Here is a 23,432-nt window from a genome sequence, read left to right on the forward strand (position 1 = left end):
CTTATTGATCAATCGATGACACTGTTAAAGCAACAGTGGATGATGTGAACTTTTTCACAAATACCACATTTCACTGTTTGTCAGATTTTCATGCACAGGCTACCCATGGTGTAACATTATACTGTCAGAAGGCATTGAACTGGTTTACACACTAAACATTGCCACCCACATTGAGATAGTAATGTCTGAGCTGTCTACTACATATTCACAATGGAATGTCTACAGCTCGCTGTTTGCCCCAAACTATTAGTAGCAAACTATAAAAACATCAACCACAATATAACAAAATTGGGAAATGATTCCATTTTAGATTTTGGAACTAACAGTTTATTGCATAATTTATTACATTGCCAGGTTTTTATTACATGTTTTATGGAGTTAAGTAGAGATTTTCATTACATTATTGGGAGTTATTACATTATTGGGAAATTATTATATAATTGGGTTCTAAATGGCACAACACATAAAAAGTAAAATAATCTGGCAAACGACTGTACTATGTATAAATCCATGACAATTAATGACAATAATGATATCAGTTCAATTCATTGTCACTCTTTCACACTGGCACGGCATAGCTCATACTGGAATAACTTGCTTCCTATAGTGTAGATTATGACTTGGCATGCTTGACATTTGCTGTCAGTGACTTTGATCTAATTAGTTGTATGCTACAGCCCACATATACTTCAGAGTGTAAGGATTTATTGGTCACGCAAAGGACTGAAGTAGTGAACATGATATGGTAGAAACATTATAATGGACCAGTGTTCGACAAGTTACTGCAACCTTAAGCAGATATTAAAAGTCAACATTCAATTTATTAAAATTTCAAAATATGTACAAAGAATTTAAAATCATTTAAATCACAAAGGCCAAAGTGATTCTATGGTAGAGCTTTAAAGCAGTGTTTTAGGAGATTTTGACAAAATTAAAATATAACCAAAGTCTTTGTCCAAAAGAGTCTTTATTTCAGTACGTGTAAGAACTGACTGTCAAATACCTCTGATTTCAACCTTTTGTAAAATGGGCAAGATGACTGAGTTTGACTTTGGCTGCTGGTGCAAGTCTCTGCTATCTCTCTTGTACCTTTTCCAGCAGGCCACGCCTAAAAAGGTACTGACGATGGCGGCCATGCAGACCACTACAATGATGATCAAATGACTGTCCTCACCCTGGTCTGGCTTTTTAGTGGCATTGGTGGTAGGTAGGGGTGTGCTTCTTCGTGGTGGGGTTGTGTATGGTCTTCTCCTCTTCTCTGTTGGGGTCACATGGTCCACAGGTGTGGTGGGCTGTGTTGTTGTAATTGTTGTTCTTAAAGTTGTTGTAATTGCTGTTGTTCTTAAAGTTGTTGTAAGTTCAGTAGTGGTTGGTGGAGTTGTCAAAAGCAGTGTTGTTGTAGGTAATGTTGTGGTTGTTGGTGTTGTTGTTGTCATAAGCGGTGTCGTTGTAGGTATTGTTGTGGTTGTAGGTAATGTTGTGGTTGTTGTTGTTGTTGTCATAAGCGATGTTGTTGTAGGTATTGTTGTGGGACATATTAAGACACTTTCTTCTAGTTTGATGATCTCTTGGCCTTTCAAAGACTCAGGTGAGGCACATAGTACTACAGATTTTAACATTTTGGGATTGGATTTAATCCATTCGTAAAAGGGTTTCAGGTTACAGTCACAATGCCAAGGATTGCCATCCAGGTATAATTTACGCAGTTTCGGTAGAGAACTGAAAACATCATTTGGTAGCCATTTCAGTTGGTTTCTAGAAAGTTTCAGGGTTGATATAGAGTTTTTTAAGGGCTCAAAATTGTCTGATGTAAGGGATGTAATAATATTTTTCTGAAGATTAAGATCTCCGACCTTCTCCAAACCAACAAAAAACTCTCCTGCCACAGTTTCAAACAGATTCTCTGACAGATCCAATTTTTTGAGCTTTGAAAGGACACTCAGACCTCCTGGAGGAAGTGTGGTGAGATTGTTGCTCTTCAAACTTAACTCTGTAAGTTTAGGCATTTCTCCAAATAAGTTTGGTGGCAGATGTGTTAATTGATTACTGTGCAGTGTCAATGTTTTAAGTAATGGAAAGTTGACAAACATCTGCGGTGGCAACTCTGTCAAGAGGTTGTTGTCTAAAAATAACTTTACTAAATTATCTTTATGCAGAATTAATTGTGGCTGTATGTATGATATTTTGTTGTTTTGTAAAGCAATCTCTGTAATTTCTTGCAGATTGTCAAATATTCCATCAGGTAGAGATGGTAATTCATTTTCATACAGTCTGATTACTTTGAGTTTCTTCAATTTTGAGACGAGAGATGATGAAATGGAGCTGAGTTTATTTTTTGCCAGATGAAGATTCTGAAGATTTTCTAGCTGATCGAATATCCCATCCTCGATGGTAGCAATTTCATTTATATGCAGCTGTAGATCTTTGAGTTTCTCAAGACCATCAAACAATCCCTTCTGTAAACTCTGGATTTTGTTGCTTTTCAGGACAAGATTTTCAAGGCTGGTCAAATCCTGAAAGACTCCCACAGAAAGTGACCTCAGTGGTGTGTTAGATATCTCAATGCTGTTAATGTTATTTAAGCCCTCAAATGCTCCAGGTTCAATAGAATCTGTAGAGGTACCAAGGAACTCAACCTTCTCAAGCTGAGGATTTGTGGCAAAGGCACCTTTGTGAATTAAACTGATTGGACTGCCCACAAAAAAGACCTCTTTGGCCCCTTCTTTTTTCAGTGTGACCGGGATTGCTGTGACCTTTTTGTCATAGACGTCTCGGTTGACACAGCTTTCCTCATCTTGATCACACTCAGACTCACCAGAGCAGGCTGTTAAAAAAGCCAGCAAAATGCATTGTGTAGTTTGAACATTTGTCCTAAAGTAAAAAAGAGAGAAAGACAGGTGTATTTACTTAGTGGTAACATTGACTGTGTGTGTGTGTGCATTGTTGTGTGTTTTTTTTTAGTGACCCAGTTATAATGATAACTTCTTTCACAGATTAAAGAAAGAATTAAAAGAGATGGCATTTCTGCAAAACACACACAACAGAACAAAATATGATTTACATAATGTATTATTACAATGCATCATGTGTTTTAAGCAAAATCTAAAATGTTGGTAGGAAATAATATTATTACCATACTTTCAAAATAATTGACTCCTTATATTTTTTGCATGCTCATACTCATACTACTTTTTTGATCATTCACCAATCACATCCAGGAATAAAGTCTAATTTAGCCAAGCAGTAATAAAGGCTGCAATACATACCACATTGTTGCGTATGTCTTGTAGGAAGCTATGAACATAAGCACTCTAAGGGATACCACCACCACGTAGCCGACCTGCCTTATCTCTGAGCTGCCGCAGGCACAGGCTCTGTGGTTTTACTTGGCCAGAAAAGGCGAGGCCAGCTGACTTTCTGTTTTAACCTTTAAACACTGTTCCGGTCGAAAATGACCGATTTACACATTCCCTGTACCATAAATATGGCATTTTTCATCAGATTGCCACAAGACCTTATGATCCTTCAAAAAAAGGCATTTGAACACATAGAATTCATTGTGACTACTTTCTTTGAATTTTGAGTGATTTATTCAATTTGGTAACACTTTTTTTGTCAAAAATGACCGCCATAGGAAACATTACATTACATTACATTTGGCTGACGCATTTTTAACCAAAGCGACTAACAGTTTAAGTTTGAAAGCAATTCTCAATAATTTTAGGACAATTTAAAAACGGTAGAGTACAGTAAGAATAAGTGCGTCAGTGAGTGCTGTTTTTTACAGTTACAGTACGTGTCAGTTCAAGACGGCTGGTAAGTGCTAGGATCAGCAAGACTTGTTGTAAGTGGTGCTATGAGAGGAGATGTTCTCTAAAGAGCTGGGTCTTCAGGAGTTTTTTGAAAATGGAGAGGGATATCCCTGCCCTTGTAGGAACTGGCATTGTGTTCCACCAACGTGGAACAACAGATGAGAAAAGTTTGGATTGGCCTGAGCGTACCGGTGGTAGAGCTAGCCGTCGTTCATCTGAGGAGCGCAGCGGTCTGGAGGTAGTGTATGTCTGTATGAGGGCATTCAAGTAGGCGGGAGCAGAACCGGAGACTACTTTGTAGGCAAGCGTTAGAGCCTTGAATTTGATGCGGGCCGCCATAGGTAGCCAGTGCAGCTGGATGAGCAGCGGGGTAACATGTGCCCTTTTGGGTTGGTTGTAGACCAGGCGCGCGTGAGACGACTATTGCCTGAACCAGAAGTTAGGTAGCATCTTGAGTCAAGTAAGTCCTGATTTTCCGTATGTTGTAGAGTGCGAAACGGCATGAACGGGCAACTGAGGCAACATGATCTGAGAAGGTTAGTTCGTTGTCGGAACAACTCCTAGCAGTCCTGGTAGGTGAAACAGACGGGGAGTCAAATTTGATGTTGATGTCGTGGTGTATAGTAGGTTTAGCTGGGAGGACCAGCAGTTCAGTCTTAGAGAGGTTCAGCTGGAGGTGGTGTGCCTTCATCCATGTAGCTATGTCTGAGATGCAATCCGAGATCCATGCTGAAACCAAGGGGTCTTCAGGTGGAAAGGACAGATAGAGCTGTGTGTCGTCTGCATAGCAGTGGTATGAGAAGCCATGCGAACGGATAATCTGTCCCAAAGAGGTGGTGTAGATAGCAAAGAGAAGGGGGCCCAGCACTGAGCCCTGGGGGACCCCCAGATAGCTGACCAAGCCATGATACAGCCGTGGCCTACTGGTTAGCGCTTCGGACTTGTAACCGGAGGGTTGCCAGTTCAAACCCCAACCGGTAGGCCACGGCTGGAGTGCCCTTGAGCAAGGCACCTAACCCCTCACTGCTCCCCGAGCGCCGTTGTTGTTGCAGGCTGCTCACTGCGCCGGGATTACTGTGTGCTTCACCTCACTGTGTGCTGAGTGTGTTTCACTAATTCACGGATTGGGATAAATGCAGAGACTAAATTTCCCTCACGGGATCAAAAGAGTATATATACTTATACGATACGTTAAACGAGCATCATGTGAGGTAGGATTCAAACCAGATGGGAATGGGAAAGAGTATGTTTTTCATCTCCTGGATGAAAATTATCTTCATACACACACTCCTACAACTTACCACCAATGTTCCCACACACATGCATGCACGCACACACAGAAGCACACACACCCACCCACACACCGTAGTCACCATAGACATTGAGGGGGACGTGCCCCCACCCCACCCCCAATATTCAAATATACGGACATAGCAAAATAGGTAGGGCCAGGGCTGTAGTCACCATAGACATTGACATTCCCAATATGCAAATATGACCTAAATGCCCCCCCCCCCCCCCCAATATACGGACATAGAAAAATAAATAAAGAAAAAAAAACGCTATACTACAGGAAACCAACAAGCACCACCATCTGAAATGTAATCACAAATTAGTACCTAGTGATGGTTCCATTGGTTTGTCCTGGTGGTTTTCCGTTTATCTAATGTTAGGAGGCGGTCCTGGCCCAAGCTCTTCGTTGTCTAGGATGTTGTAACTACGACTAAAGCCTTCCACAATTGCAACTTTAACTAAGCAAAACAAACACAGACAGACCTAACTTCTCCCTACACGCTTGGTATAGGCAAAGTCCTTTTAGGCAAGTCCCCCCACTTGGCGGCCATATTGCAACGCTTTTTGGGCACTCTTAGGGGATCCTCTTCGGCAGAAATGCGTGTGAGCAAGGCTTCATGACACCAATCTTGCTCCAGCGGCGAGTTCACAACACACCACATGATTGGCTCAATGTATTCACATGTCGACATTTTGCCGAGGAAGGGGTGTGATATGTGTAGACAACGGCCATATTGGCGTTACAAACTAGCCCCATGCATTTCTATGGAGGATTTTTTGAGTGCTGTGTCTCCTCGTTAGAAAGTCTCTGGTATAGGTCCTATCCATGTGTGAATGCATGTTATGTGTGTGCTTGGCAGGAGCCTCAGAGAGCGGTCAACATACCTGTGGCGTGCTGGCACTCCCTCCCCGGTACTCCTCTGTGTAGCTGGACCAGCCCAAGCTGTTTTGGCTTTTAAGTTCAAGTTTTTATTTCTCTTTAAAGTGGCATAAAATCCAAAACCACACACACACATTATATATATATATATACACACACGCACACATATATATATATATATATATATATACACACATATATACACCGGTACATGTTTTTGCTACACTGTGCAATTAGTTAACCTTAGGCTACTTAGGTAACTAACTTCACAGTGTAGCAACACTTCAGCAATTCAAGTATAGTTTACTTGATTTAAATGATCATGTTTACTTTTCCTCATTTTAGGCAAGTAATCTCAAAAGGCAAAATCAACATAATCAACAAAAGACAAAAACTGAGTTACAGTAACTAAACATTTTAAGTAATGATAGCTATTAGATACAGTGCAAAGTAACCTTCCCAAAACTGAATGTATGTGAGATTCAACACATTCTTTCTGTCACAGGAATGACAAGCAACACCTGACTGGCATAAAGCAACAGCTTAGCTACAGCAATAAAAAAAATCCTGTCACCGCCACTGTTTTTTTCTCAACTGGTTGTAATTTTCACACGTGTCACGTGTGTACCGATTTTTAGCCAATTCATGGTGCATTGTTGCATACTTGTTGTAAACTGGAAAACGGTATGCTAAATGGTTACTTATCTGACAGAGAAAGGTAGTGCAAAGGTGAGATGATCTCAGTTAAGTGAAGTGAAACCTGACAGAACACAGATTTGACTTGCACAATAACCCTCACTTGAGTCTTCGCTTACTGGATGTGAAAGTTGCAGAATACATGGAATTCTAAAAGCGAATGTACAGATTGAGCTCACACACCGTGTTCTCTCTCTGCCCTTCCTCTCCTGTAGCATGCTCTTTTTAAGTTGAACTAGGGTAGTGCTTAAAGGGGAAATCTGGTGTTAAATGGGTTTTAGATATGTTAAATATGACCATAAGCTATGAGTCATGGACAAGAAGCACCTTTTTTGCCTTTACTTTGTTCATGCCAATGCAGTAAAAAGTTGTTGTAGAGTATCGTCATGAGTGCACACATAGGCTAAAGCCTAACACGCAAACTCGGGTCATGTCAGGTCAGATCAGTTCGTGTCACAGATATGGAGCGCAGAAACGTCATTTTTCCATCACTAAATTTAAAAAAAGGTATTTATTTCTGTAGGGCGCACACCACATACAGTACCGTATGTCTGTAAATTGCTCAGCCCCCTCCACCATGGTTCTTATATTGTCTGGCCTACACATACATGAAAGTCATGTCCAGCTGGCAGCTTGCTGTGGGGAGATACATTTCAAATTTAAAAATTGTACAATATGATTTTTGTTTTATTTAAAAATCAAAACCAAATCAATGTAAGAAGTAATATATGAAATGGTGGCAGATCTAGGTAGCTTGTGCTGAAAAAAAATATAGCATGTGTAAATCACACTTACAATGACAGGATAAATGCTTATAACTAAAGGTAGTGAGAATGGCCAAACATAGAGTAGTAGGGCTCATAGGGCTAAAAATGGCATTTATTTCCGCAAGGCACACACCACATATTTTTCACATTTGCTCAGCCCCAGAGAATCCCTCCACCATGGCAATGATATTGCCAGATTCAGGACAGTCTGCCCTACACACCCATGAAAGGCAAGTCGAGCAGCCCGCTTGAATTGGTGAGATACATGTCAAAATATAAAAATTTCTATAATACGCTTTTTGTATTTTTATTATTTAAAAATCAAAATGAAATCAATGCAAGTCACCGCACACTGTTATATTTCTTTAGTGATTTTTATTGTGCAACGCGTTTCGCCAGTTGCTTCATCAGGCTCAATTCAAAACTAAGCAAGTGAGATAAAATAAGGTCCCATCCCAACAGGTGATAGGCCACTGATACATCACATGACTCAAGTCATCACATCAATTAGTCACATAGTCCATTGACTCAGGTCATCAATTAGTCAATTAGTAAATCTATCACACAGCTCAACTAGTCATCTTCCCTACTAGAGGCAATCCAGAAATCTTTTTCTATTACTAGTCAAATATTTCACAATCAACATTTCACAATTTTAGTATCACATTCTGATATTAGAGTCCATTACATTGTTTACAGTATTTAAATGTCCATATTTGTGTACAGTACATATCCACAATCACATGAATCCTTAAAAACGCCAATGTTCACAGCAAATACATATTCAATAAACAGTTACACTTTTAAGCAACATTTAGACAATTCATTACAGTTAACCTTTCTATTAAAAATGTGCCCAAAATGTGTTCCATACACAAATGTCAGAATTCATATACTGGTTAACTTTCAATTAAAAATGTAGTATATTTTAAAGTGCTTCAGTGCTTACAAGTACAATTATACCATACAAAATAATAGTAATTTCCCATCTTCATAGCAGAGTACAAGTTACCAATAGACCTTCCTATAAAACTCCACCTGTTAATTAAAGTGCAAGTGCTTGATTACTCATATTTTCTGTCAGTGTTAAGATTCAAATTTTCAAAAGACCACAACTTTACAAAAACATACTTAAATCTAGTAGTTCATTCAAACCAGCAGGCTCTACAGTATTTAATTCATGGATCCAAAATGCTTCCCTTCTTAGGAGTTGATTAATCAGATTGCCCCCCCTCGGATGAGGCTTAACTCTTTCAATACCCATGAATTTCAGAGTGGAAGGCGATCCATGATTTTTTTTCTTTATAATGTCGAGCAATTGCATAGTCCATATTTCCATTTCTAATTGCGGCTTTATGTTCAGCAATTCTTAATGTGAGATTCCGTTTTGTTTGACCCACATACATTAAACCACATGGACATTTTAACACATACACTACATGTGTGGACAAGCAATTAATAAATTCTTTTATGTGGTATTTTTTGCCTGAATGTGGGTGGTAGAATATTTTAGTATCACTAGTATTCGAACAATGAGCACACTTTCCACATCTGTAATTTCCATAAACAGTTTGGGTAAGCCAATTTGTCTGCATAGGTTCTCTGTACATAGAACTCACAACCATATCCCTTATTTTTTTTTTGCTTCTTTTAAAACAGAATTGTGGTTTTACCGACGACAAATGATTTAAATTGGGATCACAATCCAGTAAGGCCCAATGTTTGTTTATTATTCGCTTGACCTGTCTAGAGACTGTGGAGTACTCAGACACAAATGTAAGCCTACTATTGTTTTGAACCCCCTTATTGGAAGAGTTTAACAATTCTTCTCTGTCTCTTTTACTCACTTTATCCAGAGATTGGCTAATGCATTTGTCATTGTACCCCCTTTGTCTGAATCGTTGTGCCATTTCTTGGGCTTTATTTTGGTAGTTGTCTTCATTACTGCATATTCTTTTTAACCTTAGGAACTGCCCATATGGAATATTTTGAATCATGTGATCGGGATGGAAGCTTGTTGCATGCAATACTGTATTCCTGTCAGTCTCTTTTCGAAAAATTGAAGTTTCTAATTTCCCCCCATCATTTACCTTTATCAAAAGATCTAGAAAATGGATGTGATCATTGCTGTAATCCATTGTAAAACGCAAAGAAGGATGAGTTCCATTAATCTAATGGTTAAATGCAATCAGCTCATCTTCTGTCCCACTCCAGATCAAAAAAATATCATCGATAAAGCGTTTAAAGCATTGGATGTGGCCTTGAAAAGGATTATTATTGAATACATGTTGGTCTTCCCACCAGCCCATAAATAGGTTTGCATAATTGGGTGCAAACGGAGACCCCATACTAGTGCCCTGACACTGTAGGTAATACTTATTATTAAACATAAAGTAGTTGGATTTGAGAATGAATTTAGTAAGAGTCATCAGAAATTCCACTGGTGCGCCACTCTCACTGGCCTCCAGAAAAAAATTGATGGCTTGCAAACCACCTTCATGCGGGATGTTAGTGTAAAGACTTTCTACGTCAAAAGTTACCAAAAGGGAATGCTTAGGTATAGACATCTCTCTGACCAAATTTAAAATATCCCTGGTGTCAGCGACATAAGATGGAAGTGTTTTGACTATGTCTTTAATAAAAAAAGTCCACAAATTGGCTCAGGGGTTCGGTTAGGGAATCCCTACTAGCCACGATAGGCCTACCCGGTGGATTCACCAGTCTTTTATGTATTTTAGGCAAAAGATACAATACAGGAGTGATTGGATGATCTATTTTCAAAAAATCATATTGACTTTTGGTAACCCATTTACTCTCTAAAGCATGGTTTAGCAATTCATCTCTCTTTTTTATGTGCTCATCTATTGGATTTTTACCCAGCTGTGTATAATATTTGGTGTCACTCAATTGTCTTACTGCCTCTGCAACATAATCCTTGGTATTTTGTACAACAATTGCCCCCCCTTTATCTGCAGATTTGATAACAATTTCTGTGTTCTGTTGTAATTCTTTTAGTGCCTTCCTCTCCTCACCACTGATATTTCCAGCATTCATTTTGTTTGTTGATTTCATCATAAGATTTATATCTTTTTCTACAAGTTTACAGAATGTGGCTAAAGTGGAGTTCGGGGAACCAGGCGGCATAAAGGTGGATTTTTTCTTAAATTTGGCAATTGGATCTATAGATCTAGAACTCATTGCATTCCCATCAATTCTAGTATGAAAAAAATGCTTTAAGTGCAGTTGTCTAAAAAACTTATAGCTATCCACTTTCAGTTTGAATGCATTTACTTTGTTAGTTGGAACAAAAGACAATCCACGACTTAACACACTTAGCTGAGGGGCTGTTAAACTGTAATCAGAAATATTGATCACCGTATTTTCTGGTTCTGGACCAGGAATCGGGTCACTCGATTTGGATCTCTTTCCCCTCCTCGTTTTCTTCGTCGATTTTGTTTTTTTCCTAAAAAACTCCCATCTGTGGAGGTGGCGCTCGTTTGTCCTTGGTCACTAGTGTCTTCTTCACTGGTCAGAAACAGTTCACGTCTGCGTTCTGTTGGCCTCTGATTCCATGAATGCCTTTGTTGCGGCCTGCGGCTTTGCTGTCTGTGGTCATTCCAACTGTAGACCACTCCTTTTTTGTAGTCTTCAGCATCACGTTCATACTTTTTGATCTTGAAAACTCTAAGTTGTTCCTCAAAAGCTGTTAATTCCTGTTGGGTCTCTGTTTCCAGTTGAGTGAGCTGTGTGTTTTCCATCTCTTTCTTCAGATTTTCTTTTACTGCCTGTATTTCTGCTGTTACTTTCGACGAATCTTGCTTAGTTTGTTCAATAATTAGTAAAGTTAAGTCTTCCAATAAGGGGTTCAAAACAATAGTAGGCTTACATTTGTGTCTGAGTACTCCACAGTCTCTAGACAGGTCAAGCGAATAATAAACAAACATTGGGCCTTACTGGATTGTGATCCCAATTTAAATCATTTGTCGTCGGTAAAACCACAATTCTGTTTTAAAAGAAGCAAAAACGTAAGGGATATGGTTGTGAGTTGTATGTACAGAGAACCTATGCAGACAAATTGGCTTACCCAAACTGTTTATGGAAATTACAGATGTGGAAAGTGTGCTCATTGTTCGAATACTAGTGATACTAAAATATTCTACCACCCACATTCAGGCAAAAAATACCATATAAAAGAATTTATTAATTGCTTGTCCACACATGTAGTGTATGTGTTAAAATGTCCATGTGGTTTAATGTATGTGGGTCAAATAAAACGGAATCTCAAATTAAGAATTGCTGAACATAAAGCCGCAATTAGAAATGGAAATATGGACTATGCAATTGCTCGACATTATAAAGAAAAAAATCATGGATCGCCTTCCACTCTGAAATTCATGGGTATTGAAAGAGTTAAGCCTCATCCGAGGGGAGGCAATCTGATTAATCAACTCCTAAGAAGGGAAGCATTTTGGATCCATGAATTAAATACTGTAGAGCCTGCTGGTTTGAATGAACTACTAGATTTAAGTATGTTTTTGTAAAGTTGTGGTCTTTTGAAAATTTGAATCTTAACACTGACAGAAAATATGAGTAATCAAGCACACTTTAATTAACAGGTGGAGTTTTATAGGAAGGTCTATTGGTAACTTGTACTCTGCTATGAAGATGGGAAATTACTATTATTTTGTATGGTGTAATTGTACTTGTAAGCACTGAAGCACTTTAAAATATACTACATTTTTAATTGAAAGTTAACCAGTATATGAATTCTGACATTTGTGTATGGAACACATTTTGGGCACATTTTTAATAGAAAGGTTAACTGTAATGAATTGTCTAAATGTTGCTTAAAAGTGTAACTGTTTATTGAATATGTATTTGCTGTGAACATTGGCGTTTTTAAGGATTCATGTGATTGTGGATATGTACACAAATATGGACATTTAAATACTGTCAACAATGTAATGGACTCTAATATCAGAATGTGATACTAAAATTGTGAAATGTTGATTGTGAAATATTTGACTAGTAATAGAAAAAGATTTCTGGATTGCCTCTAGTAGGGAAGATGACTAGTTGAGCTGTGTGATAGATTTACTAATTGACTAATTGATGACCTGAGTCAATGGACTATGTGACTAATTGATGTGATGACTTGAGTCATGTGATGTATCAGTGGCCTATCACCTGTTGTGATGGGACCTTATTTTATCTCACTTGCTTAGTTTTGAATTGAGCCTGATGAAGCAACTGGCAAAACGCGTTGCTCAATAAAAATCACTAAAGAAATATAACAGTGTGCGGTGGCCACCTCTTTTTATATATGAACTTTAAAACCTGCAATCCACCAGCACCTTTTTAAGTTGGCTGTGCAAAGGGATCTCTTCTATTTTTCAAAAAAAAAAAAAAAAAAAAAAAAAAAAAAAAAATATATATATATATATATATATATATATATATATATATATATATATATATATATATATGAATCCCAAAATATGAAATAGAAACCTATATATGACAACCGTCACCTTCTGTGTGTGTGTGTGTGGAGGGTCAATCAAATTCTATGATCGCCACTGATGTGAATGGTGGCGTCAAGGTGGTGGGGGCCCTCAAATCAAATCAAGAGATTCAAGAGAATAAATCGAGATTCTTCACTTGGTATTGGTATTGAAACAATACTTTTGATATTGTGACAACAGGAGTTGGCAATGTGTCCCCACCAAAGCTGAGACTTGCTTGGCACAATGCAGTCAGACAAGTACGACAGTAGAGTTTGGTGTGGATGAACTTGACTGTCCTGACCTCAACCCTACACCTTTGGGATGAACTAGAATGGAGACTGAGAGCCAGGCCTTCTCGTCTAACATCAGTGTGTAACCTCACAAATGCGCTTCTGGAAGAATGATCAAAAATCTCCATAAACACACTCCTAAACCTTGTGGAAAGCCTTCCCAGAAGAGTTGAAGCTGCAAGGCTTCTGAGGACTGACGTCAGATTAAACCCTATGGATTAAGAATGGGATGTCACTTAAGTTCATATGTGAGTCAAGGCAGGTGACCCAATACTTTTGGCAATATAGTGTACAGTACCCTCCAGAATTATTGGCACCTCTGCTAAAGTTGATTAAAAGGGAAGCAAATTTATTTTGAGAAAAAGGAAAATCTCATTAAGAAATAAATATTTTTAACAAAAACATGTTGCTCACAATTATTAGCACCCCTGCTTATAATACCGTCTTAAGCCTCTCTTTGCCAATAAAACAGCTTGTAATATTCACCTATGACGCCCCATAAAGTTGGAGAATACAAAGTAAGAGATTTAAGACTGTTCATCTTTACAAAATCTCCCCAGATTGTCCAGATTCCATAGGTCCACACTTGTGCATTCTCCTCGTTGACTCACCCCACTGTTTTCCTATGGAGTTTAGATCAGGGGACTGAGATGGCAATGTCCAAAGCTTGATTTTGTGTTCAGTAAACCATATTTGTTTCGATCTGGACGATTGTTTTGGTTCATTGACCTGATGAATGATCCAATCATGACCAACTTTTAGTGTCTTGTCAGAGATTGACAGATTTCCTTTGAAAATGTTCAGGTTTTTCTTGTTGTTCAGGATACCATGCACCTTAATTAGATTCCCAAGGCCTTTGGGAATAAAAAACACCACAATAGCACAGCGCCTCCACCATAATTCTCATTAGGTATGGGATTCTTTTCAGTATAGTCATTCTTCTATATATGCCAAACACACCTAACGTGTTTCTAGCCAAAGACCATAATTTTCATTTAATCTGACAATAGACCACACTTCCAAACAAAGTTACTGTACCATTTAGTAACACCTTCTGTTAATGAATTATTATCACCCGGAGAGAAGAAATACTCTTTGCATAGGTGGATGGACTGAACTGAACATCGCGAGACTTTGGGTGAGATCCAAAATGGCAGCGCACTGAACACTGACGCTTGTAAACAGAAATACAAAACTTTATTTTTCTTCTACTAAAAACAACCACTACCTCTCTACAACTCTCATCAAAAACCGGATTATATTCTCCACCTTTTCCAACGGCAACCTCTTCATTCTGGACGTTATGTCATCTGAACCAAGCAAGAAACGCACTCGTGACTACTCAACAGAGACTGAACCAGAATCACCTACCGCTTGCGCTACTTCTACATCCATCGAGGTTAGTTTACTACAATCCATAAACAACAAACTTGCAATACTGGAACATCTGCACGCAGATATTAAGGACTTAAAAGCCAGCCTCGAATTTTCCCAATCACAGATCGACACACTCGCATTAGAAAACCGTGAACTCAAAGGAAATATCACAAACTTATCCGACCATGTTAATCAACTCACCAGCGAAAATCGGATCATGAAAGAAACAATCCTAGACCTCCAGTGCCGCAGCATGCGCGATAACCTAATTTTTTCCGGAATTCCCCTGCCAACTTCTAAAGATACACCCGACGACCCAGAGAAAGCAGTTAAAGAATTCTTGCAGTCATCTCTCAAACTACCGCCAGAAACAGTTGACAAGATTACCTTCCACCGTGTACACCGTCTCACTTCCAAAGACAATAAAAAACCTCCTCCAATTATCGCCAAGTTCGAACACTTCAAACACAAAGAACTCATCAAAAGCAAAGGAAAAGAACTGAAAGGCACTTCATTCGGACTAAACGACCAATTCCCACAAGTAATACAGGAAAGAAGAAGAGCCCTCTTGCCCATAATGAAACAACTCAGGCAAGAGGGCAAACGAGCAGCACTGTCAGTCGATAAACTGTATGTCAATGGAACTCTGTATCGCAACCCCAATATCACCACCTGGCTATAGCACATCATACCTCATGCCAACATTCATCTTGATTATAACATTGTCACCCTCAACTCTCTCTAACCCACTGCCTATGCTTGGATCACCTCTCTCTTCTCTCTTCTTATGTTTCATTCCTTTTGCTCCCCCTACCCACCCATTCTCTTTTGCTCTCTCAATGTTTAATGTTATTCATGGTGTTTTGTCTATACATGTTTGCTTGTGTGTCCTGTCTGTTTTTGTTTATTATGTCTATAGGCTAAAGTCAAATTATGATCTATATGTTTTCAATGTTAAACAGGAAATGTTCATGCTGTCACCACTCCAGAACCAAATTCCTACCTCTTTATGCTCTATATTCTTCTCAGCCCCTACCCTTTACATCTCATTCGCACACCACATTACATACCTATTCCTCCACCCCCCCTTCCCCCTCTCCTATCTAACGGACACCTGCACACACTCTCACACACACAATACCCACCTTATCAAACATTTTCATAACTGTACAATCACAACATGGTACCACTTACATTCCTGACCTGGAACATCCGTGGGATTGGATCTCAGGCAAAGAGGCTCAAAATCTTAAATCATTTGGATAGTTTAAAAGCTGACATATGTCTCCTACAAGAAACTCATCTCTCAGAATTAGACTACACCCGCATCAAATCAAGACAATTCAATCACATTTTCTCATCTCATTACAATACAAAACAAAGGGGAGTTTGCATTCTGATTAACAAAAGAATCTCATTCATCCATAACGCCACCATCACAGACCCAGAAGGACGTTTTGTCATCATAAACATCTCAATTCACAATACCCCTGTAACAATTGTTAATGTTTATGGCCCTAATACAGACAACCCAGTTTTCTTTCAGAACCTCTTCACCTCCATCTCAACTCTATCTGGCTGTCCCATCATAATTGCAGGCGACTTTAATACCGTGTTAGACCCCACATTTGACAGATCTGATCACTCTAAAAGCAAACGAATCTGGCAATCCACAAAAACAATAAAACAGTTCATGAGCGATTCTGGCCTTGGCGATTGTTGGCGGCTTCAGCACCCAGACTCCAAATGCTACTCTTTTTTCTCTCCGGTCCACCACTCCTATTCCCGTATTGATTATTTTCTAACCAGCAACTCTATAATGAAAAATATCTCTGATTCAACTATTCATCCCATAGTCATTAGCGATCATGCCCCAGTGACAATTAAATGGAACATAACGAACCAACAGCGACCAATTAGCAAATGGCGTTTTAATACATCCCTCTTACAAGACCCAAATTTCATCAGTTTTGTTGGGAGAGAGTGGGCATTCTTTCTAGAAATGAACGGCTCCCCTGAATCATCTCCTTCCCTTCTGTGGGAAACAGGAAAAGCAGTACTCAGAGGAAGAATCATCTCATATTCAGTATACAAAAAAAAGAAGGAAAAAGAACAGGAAGTAGAACTCAACAATAAAATTAAACAGTTAGAAGAAACCAATGCAAGCAACCCAACTGAAGAAACACAGGCAAAACTTAGGAAACATAAATCCAAACTCAATGAAATACTCAATAAACACACTCAATTTATGATTCACCGTCTAAGGCAGGAAAACTTCCACCATAGCAATAAATCAGGTAAATACTTAGCAAATCAAATCCAACGTAACAAAGAAAAATCAACAATCCCGGTCATAAAGAACTCAGCAGGGAAGCTAACCAGCTCACCTGAAGAAATAAATCATGTTTTTTACCAGTTTTACAATAAACTATATTCTTCAGAAATAAACCCCAACCAGGAATTCATAGACTCTTTCCTAAACAGCATCGAATTACCACAAGTCAATGAGACCGAAATAAAAAACCTAGAATCACCTATAACTCAACAAGAACTGTTTGATGCCCTGAAACAGATGCCCGATAATAAAGCACCAGGTCCGGATGGCTTTCCTGCTGAGTTCTACAAACAATTTTGGACCATCTTAGCTCCACTTTTCATCAGAATGATTAATGAATCAAAACAGAAAGGACGTCTTCCAACTAGTTCCACCACAGCCTCAATTTCACTGCTCCTCAAGCCCAATAAGGACCCAACAATGCCATCCAGTTACCGACCAATTTCTCTCCTCAATGTGGACAATAAGATAATCGCAAAAATGCTAGCACACAGATTAGCAGAGGTCACCCCATCCATTATCCACCCAGACCAAACAGGCTTCATTAAAGGTAGAATTTCATCCACCAACACCCGCAGACTGTTAAATATAATGTATCACTCTACAAATTTTCAAGATAATACCATCATAGCAACTCTGGACGCAGAAAAAGCTTTTGATAGGGTGAACTGGAATTTCCTGTTTTCCACATTAGGGAGGTTTGGCTTCGGGGAGTCGTTCATTAACTGGATTAAACTTCTATATACCTCTCCTTCAGCCACAGTAATCACCAATGGACTAACATCACAAAGTTTCACTCTTCACCGGGGAACTAGACAGGGGTGCCCACTCTCCCCCTCACTATTTACAATCTTCATTGAACCCCTAGCAGCTGCCATCCGTCAGAACCCCCTCATCAAAGGTGTCCAGACTCCATATATGCACCACAAAATCAGTCTTTATGCTGACGACATTCTTCTCTTTCTTCAAGACCCCACAACATCAGTAGAAGAAACCATCAAACTCATTGACACATTCTCTAAAATTTCTGAATACTCAATCAATTGGAATAAATCTGCAGTTCTCCCATTACATCCCAACAGCTGGGATGTGACAGCCAACTCTTCACCTATCCCACTCTGCACTAACTATATCACTTACTTAGGGATAAAAGTCTCCCCCAGGCTGTCAGACTTATTTAGCCTAAATTATTCCCCTCTACTCACTTCAATAGATCATGACCTTCAACGCTGGAAGAACCTCCCATTATCCATCATGGGCAGAATCTCAGTAATCAAAATGACAATACTGCCCAAAATAAACTATCTATTCTCTATGATTCCAACCCAGCCCACCACCCTCTGGTTTAAGTCTCTCGATTCATTAATCACTAAATTCTACTGGAAAGATAAGACCCCAAGGATCAAACTCGCCACTCTCCAAAAACCAAAAGCAATGGGAGGACTAGAGGCCCCACACTTCCAGCACTATGCCCTGGCCAACCAGCTCCACTTCATCCACAAATGGCTACACCCCACCCCCTCAGACAACACCTGGTTAGACCTAGAACAAACAATCTGTAAAGAAATTAAAATATCAGATCTCCCTTTCTGCAGTCAGTCGGTCAAAAAACATCCATCCTTCAAAGCCCCAACAATTTCAGCTACTCTGACAGCCTGGTGGAGATTCTACCACATCACTGATTCACCTATAGCACCATCAATTCGCACCCCGATTTGGAATAACCCAGATTTCACCGTCAATAAAAAAACACTTAACTTTCACACATGGATGGGAAAGGGCATCACTCACCTTCAACACATTCTTCAAGACAATAATCTGGCCTCATTTTCCTGTTTGGTCCAGAAGCACGGCATCGAGAGTAAACACTTCTTACAATACCTGCAAATTAAATCATCTATCCTAGGAAAAATTAACATCCAGACAGCTAACCTTGACATTCCCCCACCAATCTCAGAGCTGCTTAATATTCCCTCTCCCAAAAAAATACTCTCCCAAATTTACAAAATTATATCTCGTTCAGAAAAAACAATTGGCCTGCCATATCACAAATGGGAATCAGACTTATCAATTACTCCCGGTGCCGACTTCTGGACCAAAATGTGCAAAAACATCTACCTCATGACAAAGAATAGTAATCTACAACTAATACAATACAAGGTTCTTCACAGATTCCACTTCACTGCACATAAATTGGCTAAAATGGGGTTTGGCTCGGATCTTTGCACTCACTGCACACAAAATAACCCAGATACATACATTCATGCGGTTTGGCATTGCACTCCAATCAACCACTTCTGGGTGAGTGTCACAAAATCTCTCTCTTCCATCTTTGGCTGTCACATCCCAGCATCCCCTTCCTTATGCATACTTGGTGATACATCCACAGTCAATTTAAGCAACTCCTGCAATAAAACACTGCTGGTAGCGCTGACTATCGCCAAGAAAACAATCCTCATGAACTGGAAATCTAGGAAAAAAGCTCACATCACTCATTGGAAAAACTTGTTAACAGACTATATATCATTAGAAAATCTATCAACTACAAACTTAATCAATACTCAGGATACAACCTCTCCTTGGTACCCCTTTATCACCTACTTACAGTCCTGACCCTCTTTGCCTGAGTTCCATCTCCACACGATCATAACACACTTCATCAACAGATACACATATCATCGAACACTAGGCAGGGGAGGGTAGCTGGAACTATTGTTGTTGTTGTTGTTGTTATTATTATTATTATTATTATTATTATTATTATTATTATTAGTAATATAAATAGCACCCCCTTCTTTCCCTCCCCCTTTTATTTACATTCTCTGATAACTTTACTAATTTCACTCTTTCTCTCTGCCTCTCCCATCGTTATTCTGACGGGGCCCCATTGGATGGCTTGGGAGACTCGGTCCTGGCGGGTCGCTGTGTGGTTTTGGCATTGGTTGGGTCCTGTGGGTTATCTATTGGCCCTGGGCCCCCGGTGTGCACCCTCCTCATACGCTCATGCACATGCCTTGTCCTGGAAGCACACAGCACGCTTTACTCTCTTTTAATCGCACTACATGTTAGGTGACATACATAAACAAAAACCACAAAACGGGCTAGGGTAAGAGTGGAGTGCAGGTAGATGCCTCATCAGGTGTCTATCTGCATGCCTCACTTATTTTAATGCACACATTGAGGAGGCATACATCTTACACAGGGTAAGTGTGGTGTGCATGGGGAAATCCTGACAGATATTCACCATGCATGCCCACTTCTTTTAATGCTACACTCTAGATAGACCCCTCAACCTAGCCATTCACATACTGTACATATTTAGGTCAAGAGTGGCGTGTTGGGTGAAGGTCTGGGGGCGAGGTGTGGTTGGTCGTGGTAGTGGGGGATGTGTGCATATGCTGGGGGCCTGTGGCGATGGGTGGCACGCAGGTCCTCCCCTCTGTCAGCTCGTCACAGTATAACTGCAGGGGCTGGGTGGAACTGTGGCCATTAATGGGTGCCCAGGTTGGCAATCAGTCAGGCAATCAACCAGGCAATCAGTTATTCCTATTATTATACTTATCTTTAATAGAATAATTACAACTCCTCTCCTCTGAAACCCTCCCTCTCTATGTTCCAGCTTCTCTCCTCCTGGCCTTAAGCCAGCCTTATACATATGCGCACACACACACACACACATACATCCTCACATACTCACTACCCCTCACCCCCCATCCCCACCCCCATCCCAACACCACCTCATTCACACTCTTAGAGCTACCATCCGCACCCCCCCCCCCCCATCCCCCCTTCTTTTCATTCCGGTCATCAATTTCATCCCTGATAATCATATCTGTAATCATCCTGGACGCAAATCATCCTTAGCCTTTCTGTTATTAATGTTATGTTGTGTTATGTTTGTGGAAGCCAAGTCAATGTGATGTCTTGTTAAGTTACAGTATGTGTTTATGTAATGTACGTCTGTTTGTCGTATGTAGTGTTCATGTGCATGTCGTAGTGTTGCATTTTCTGTAATGTCAATGATGTTTGCAAATAAAAAAAAAAAAAAAAAAAAAAAAAAAAAAAAAAAAAAAGAAATACTCTTTTCTGATTGGCTGGCGGGGTGGCTTTTAATTCTGAATAACAGGACACCTAAGTAGATCTGGTAAAACAAGTTTAATCGCCGTTCCATATTAATGCTTATGAATGGTAAATAACAACCATAGTAAGACGACGGTTGAGACTGTAGGCAGGCTTCGCAACAATAAAATCAACTGTAAACAAGTTGACTGTCCACGCTATCGCTGTTATAGGGCCAAAGAAAGTTGTACAACAAGCTGAACTATGGGCTTCTTTTTAAACGGAGCCGCATGTTTCCTTTGCGTGCTATAGAGGCATGGCTTTACAGTGGCAACCGGGTGATAAGCGGAATAACGGCCTTCAAGGTTTGTCCTGTTATAATGGGATTAATGGACTCGGGCGGAGGCAACTCCGCTGTGCATCGGGGAGTTCTTTGCCCCTCGCCCTCGTCCATTAATACCGTATAATAGGACACCTCGGCGACCGTTATCCCTTACTTAACATTAATTAAATGACTGGACAGGCTACAAGGATACAAGGATACAAGGAAGTTTATTGTCACATGCATATAGTTACTGGAAGTAAGAAATGCAGTGAAATTATGTCTGGTGTCAGCCTATTTGTGCATTAATGGGGGGGGGGGTAAAAAGTGCAGTAGAAGAGGGGTTTAGTAGATTAAGTGGCAAGGGCTGCATAAAAAAGGTGGGCGAGGATTGGGATTGGGTGGGGGGCACCAACAAGGAGCACCCAAGAGCAAGGCTGTTAGGCTGTTACCTAACATGCCCTCTAAATAAGCTATTAGCAATGAGGTCACTTTTAAAGATTTTTTGGGGGACTTGGTGACCCCAAGATGACACCTTTGTTTGTAACTCTCCAATAGTGGTTCTTATGGAATTGTTTGCCTATCTTGCCATCCTCCATACTGTACGTGGAGGCAAGATAAGGGTCTTTGTTTGTCACTTTTCCAGATGATTAGAACCTTTTAATCATTGTTTTAACTATAAATATAGGCATTTTCAACAAAGTCCCTATAATTTAGAGCATTCTCTTGCCTTTCAGATGTTGAAAAATGACTAGAGGATTTAGCCTCTGTGTGACTTTATGAGGTAACACTTTATTTGAAGGGGTCTACATAAGGGTGACATGTAACCGTCATAAGAATGACATGACACGTCATGTACATTAAGGACACATTATTGATGTTTATGACTGTTGTCATAATGTGTCATTCGGTTTTTGGAATGTCAAGTTGACATTGTTTGGGTGTCATCATTATGACATTAGCCAAGATTACATTATTTGACGGGTCTTTGTCATGACAACTTGACATTAGCCAAGAAAATGTAACCCATTTACAATATTGTCATGACGACTTGACATAGCCAAGAAAGAAATGCAAGGTGTTTGGCATGATACTGTCATGACAATTGACATATAACTGTGTTGGGCCTGACTTATCTTCTAGGTTTGTAAAGTGAAGGGCCTGAACAATTGACTGTCATGACACCATTATAATTGTGTCATGAATACTTTCCTTGACCTCAACTACAGTGGTACAGTTTTGACTTGTCATTAAGCTGTCACAAAGAACTATTACACACCAAAATAGTTTCCTGACAGTGTCATGAATTGTCATGACAATTTGACATAACTGTTTAATTATTGCATGAACAAGTTCATATAACTGTGTTTGGCCTCACTTATCTTCTAGGTTTGAGAAGTGATGGGCCTGAACAATTGGCTGTCATGACGCCATTATAAATTGGTCATGAATACTTTTCTTGACCTCAACTACAGTGGTACAGTTTTGACTTGTCATTAAGCTGTCACAAATAACTATTACACCAAAATAGTTTCCTGACAGTGTCATGAATACTTACCTTTGACCTAAAGTACAGTGAACCATCTGAGATGTTTCCTGAACATGTCATTAAGTGTCATTACACTATCATGTAGGTCCTATTTCTGTACATTTTACATTTCTGGAACATTGAGTCTAATTTCAACTATAATGACAACAAATACTATACTCAGTCATGACTTAAGAGTTTATTTCAGCAATGCATTTTGCAAAACCATAATACATGGACATGTTACTATGCCAGCTAACCTAACTGTGCATGTGGAACATGCATTCAACTATTCCATACTAGTCTTTAAGTACCATTTCATTGCCATCATTTCTGCAGCTTTTTCAAATCATGCACGAGTCTACCCAACACACCATTAGATGACGGATTCCTAACCAGTAGTACCATTCAATTATTTTAAGGTGTGTTTTGAGGGACTGAGGGGTTCGATTCCCCCTGAGACGCCATATTTGTCTGTGTAAGGGGCACTTATTTTAATGTAGAGTGAAGTGCTGCCTTTCTAAGGAACTTTTCACAAGAGGAGTAGACAAATGAAAGTACCAAAA

General features: G+C 39.6%; 1 protein-coding gene across 2 annotated transcripts; it reads right to left on the minus strand.

Moving 5' to 3' along the window:
* Positions 1-331: 331 nt before the first annotated feature.
* LOC121678285 (leucine-rich repeat-containing protein 15-like) lies at positions 332-14,324 on the minus strand. 2 transcript variants are annotated; one of them, XM_042057699.1, is made up of 3 exons: positions 14,321-14,324; positions 3,267-3,309; positions 332-2,871 (listed from the first exon to the last, which is right to left on the minus strand). In XM_042057699.1, the coding sequence occupies exons 2-3, from the start codon at positions 3,302-3,304 to the stop codon at positions 996-998; spliced, it is 1,914 nt and encodes a 637-aa protein (XP_041913633.1). In that variant the 5' UTR covers positions 3,305-3,309; positions 14,321-14,324; the 3' UTR covers positions 332-995. The 2 variants fall into 2 exon arrangements, with proteins under 2 accessions (XP_041913633.1, XP_041913632.1); XM_042057698.1 differs by lacking the exon at positions 14,321-14,324 and having other exon boundaries at positions 3,267-3,358.
* Positions 14,325-23,432: the final 9,108 nt, after the last annotated feature.

The sequence above is a fragment of the Alosa sapidissima genome, chromosome 12 (genome assembly GCF_018492685.1).
Source record: "Alosa sapidissima isolate fAloSap1 chromosome 12, fAloSap1.pri, whole genome shotgun sequence".
Classification (NCBI taxonomy): Eukaryota; Metazoa; Chordata; class Actinopteri; order Clupeiformes; family Clupeidae; genus Alosa; species Alosa sapidissima.